General features: G+C 36.4%; 1 protein-coding gene across 1 annotated transcript; it reads right to left on the bottom strand.

Annotated features, from left to right (window-relative positions):
- Positions 1-1,745: 1,745 nt before the first annotated feature.
- Positions 1,746-2,513, bottom strand: LOC145095218 (uncharacterized). The gene has a single exon (XM_079033137.1). It carries the CDS (start codon positions 2,511-2,513, stop codon positions 1,746-1,748), a length of 768 nt encoding a protein of 255 aa, XP_078889263.1.
- Positions 2,514-3,477: the final 964 nt, after the last annotated feature.

Raw genomic sequence — 3,477 nt, 5'->3', positions numbered from 1 at the left:
AATCCAAGCAAAGCCCCTTGCTCCAAGCCTCCCACCCTTCAAGATTTCCTCAACAATTGCTTCTCCAAGCTCCCAAATGCAACTTGATCCACTCACACACGAAGTTTAGGGTTTCTGGACTTGAGGATGAGTAAAGAGGCTGGGGGAATGGATGTTATGTTCTTTATATAGGGCTCAACCTCGAGAATTAGGGTTTTCTCCGCTCAGCGCCTACTCGCCGAGTCCATCTTACTGACTCGTCGAGTCGGCTACTTAACACGCGACCAAGTCATGACTCTACTCGCCGATTCCACCCATGGACTCGCCGAGTCCACCCATGGACTCGCCGAGTCGCTCTTTCCCAATTTACTCTTTTAGCCCTTCAACTCTACCCTTGATATTTCGGGATGTTACACACCACCTTCTTCAGCCTGAGAGTTTACTCTGATATGTTATATGAGATTGTGATATGATGACAGTTTTTATGAGACTTTGAGATACATGTTTTATGATTTCATGTTATGACGATGATATTTATGTTTGCTAAATGATTTTGAAAACAAAATTTTTGGCTTGTATTTTTGGGATGTTTCAGGATGTTAGAAGCAATTTTACTTAAAGCAAAGGGCATAGGCTAAGGCTGAAAAAGCCCCCACTACAGAATGAAATGTGGCCATTACGGAGGAAATGCGATTCCTTCCTTTTTGTTAATTTTCATTCCATCATGGAATGGAATGAAAAATTGCAATATAACCCATTTTTAACTATGTAGTTTTTAGTGATTTAGATATTTGTAAAAGAAATTTCATTCTTTTAGCTTCTTTTTTATAAGTAGAGAACAATTTATATATTGTGGGTTTGTTTAAATTTGAGAACAAATGGGTCAAATACAAGAATTAGCAAGAAAAACCAGTAACTAGTTTTTTTGGTAATAATTTGATAAATAAGTGACGACTTTTTGTGGTCATTAACCGGATAAACCTGTGACGATTTTATATGGTCACTAATTATATAAAACAATGACGACTTTCATGGTCACTAGTTAGATAAAACAGTGACGACCTTTTATGGTCACTATTAGATAAAACAGTGACGACTTTCATTCATTAGTGGCAACATTTAGTAACAAAAGAGGTTGTCATAGATTTAGTGACAAGAATATTTTAGTCACTATTTAGTGACCAGTTTTATAAATTGGTCACTAATCAATATTTGTGACGGACCTATAGTGACGAAAAGTGACGACCTAGAGTTTGGTCACTAAATCATTTAGTGACGACTCCTTCTATTGTTAATGACCATTTCGTTTTCGTCACTAATTGGCATTTTTTTTTTGTAGTGGAATAAATACTAAAAAAGACATTATTAAAAGCATTTTATGCATTCTAGCTATTTGATCATTTTATACATTCGTTTATGCTGCATATTGCAACCTTGTGCTGAATACATCTTGATATACACATTACCAAAAGGAAAATTAAAGGAGGAAAGACTACAAAGCATAGTACTACGATTATGTTATCTTTCATTCCTTCGTTTACTTTGGTTGCAATTCAGATTAAATACGATCTCACAAATTCCGCTACACATTAAGTATAACCTACAACTACAGCCAACTAGCCAAATATCATCCACCATAATATTGGTCTATATAAATATCATTAAAAATAGACACGAATTCTAATAATCACAAACCACATTTCCTTAATTAATGACTTCAAATGATACGAACAGAGTTTCCTACTCTACCCAGTAGAAGCCATTAATCATCTGCATATTGGGGCAATGGAACCCACAACAACTCCAATGGACTCTGTTGTAAGAAGTGAACACCATCTAAACCCCGACTGGGAGGTGCTCAAAACATCCACAATCATAAGTAAGTATATGACCAGACCACTAAGACAAATCATGCCGGTAGCCCTTACAAGCTCAGGCTTGCACATTTCTACCATCATCTCGTATCTTCCCTCATCTTGTCTCCGATTCTGGCGAGCGGCTGTGTTTTGTTGCTGATGATTGCTTGAAAATATTTGGATGACATCATGACATTTGGATATTAAAACTTGCTTAAGTGATGGAATAGTTATAGCAGCGGAAATCAAGATTAGCACTAACGTAGCATCTTGGATGTGTGCTAAATTCGCCTCCCCAATAACACCGGAATGAAGATCCATACAATTCTTCACAATCACCACGATAACTAGAATAGAAAAGCTTATGAGATTTTGAAGAAAAGTTTCGCTGTCCATAGAAGCTAAAGAAGGCAGCATGTTAGCTAATATGGTGGACATGAACGCCAACGTCGCAATGATTCCTTGCGTGGCTACTTTGTCATCTGGCATTGCAGGATCCAAGGTCATAGAGGGCCTTAATACAACACTCATGGCAGTGATAAAAGCAGGATAGAAAGAGAAATATTTACATGGAAACCGATAATTTGTAGTACATAAACCATTCACTAAATCGGCTAGCATTGGGAGAATGCAAAACAATGACGCCGTTGAGATGTAGTAGATCTCCCTTGACGCCATAGTTTGGTTTACTGAGCTCATGTTTGAAGTGATATGTAGAAATGAAATTAATTACGAGAGGATTTTGCAACAACTACAGATCGATGAAACCTAACAATTAAGAAGACGAAGACAAATTGAGAGAAAAACAAGAGAGAAGAATAATATATGAATGTTAACTCTCTCGAAATGACGCCTAAAAAGTAAAAACAATATGTAGCGTATACCATCCAAGTACAACTTCCAAGTAACAGCATACAAGCTTCTATGCACAGTAACATCCAGCTTTCACAGAATCATCCCTCAACTTAATCTGAATTTCCATTCAGCCCTTTAAACATTTTTCCTACACAAAAATAACCCAAGTTAAAAAGACTCTTACATAAGATTGATAAAAGGTATACTTTTCAACACGCTTCCTTGTATAAATTTTCCTAAATTTCTTTGGTAACAGTTTTCATGGCTGGAATCTATTCACTGCTAGAAAATTGGGGAAATAGCTACCGTACAATCCGTAGGTATTCAGTATATATAAGGCAACAACACAAACCTGGTATTTTAAACTTTGTTACCATGTATATTATGAAGTGGCAAAAACTAACACTACCCATTAAACAGATACGAAATAAATTTGTGTATAGGATTTCGACCCGTTTATGTAATGACGTAAATTTCAAAAAAAAAAAAAAAATTCGTTTTAAAAACACATAAAAACTCATAATATATTTCTCAAAAACATAATTGTCTCAAGTATCAACACAAATCCACATAAAATGTCACTATCCTAGAATCATCCACATAGTCTCGAATCGGTGTGTACAATCAAGCCGGCGTCTTCCTGTGATCCTGAGAAGTACCTGAAACACATGACACATAACACGGTAAGCACAAAACTTAGTGAGTTCCCCAAAATACCACACATAGCTCATTAGCCTCTCATGGCTATACTCAGATAAGACCCTCCGGTCAGTGTGTCTCAATGGAA

Source organism: Lactuca serriola, chromosome 3 (genome assembly GCF_051521515.1).
Source record: "Lactuca serriola cultivar US96UC23 chromosome 3, Lser_US96UC23_V15, whole genome shotgun sequence".
Lineage (NCBI taxonomy): Eukaryota > Viridiplantae > Streptophyta > Magnoliopsida > Asterales > Asteraceae > Lactuca > Lactuca serriola.
The sequence above is the reverse complement of the archived record's forward strand: the minus strand, read 5'-3'. Positions and strand labels throughout refer to the sequence as shown.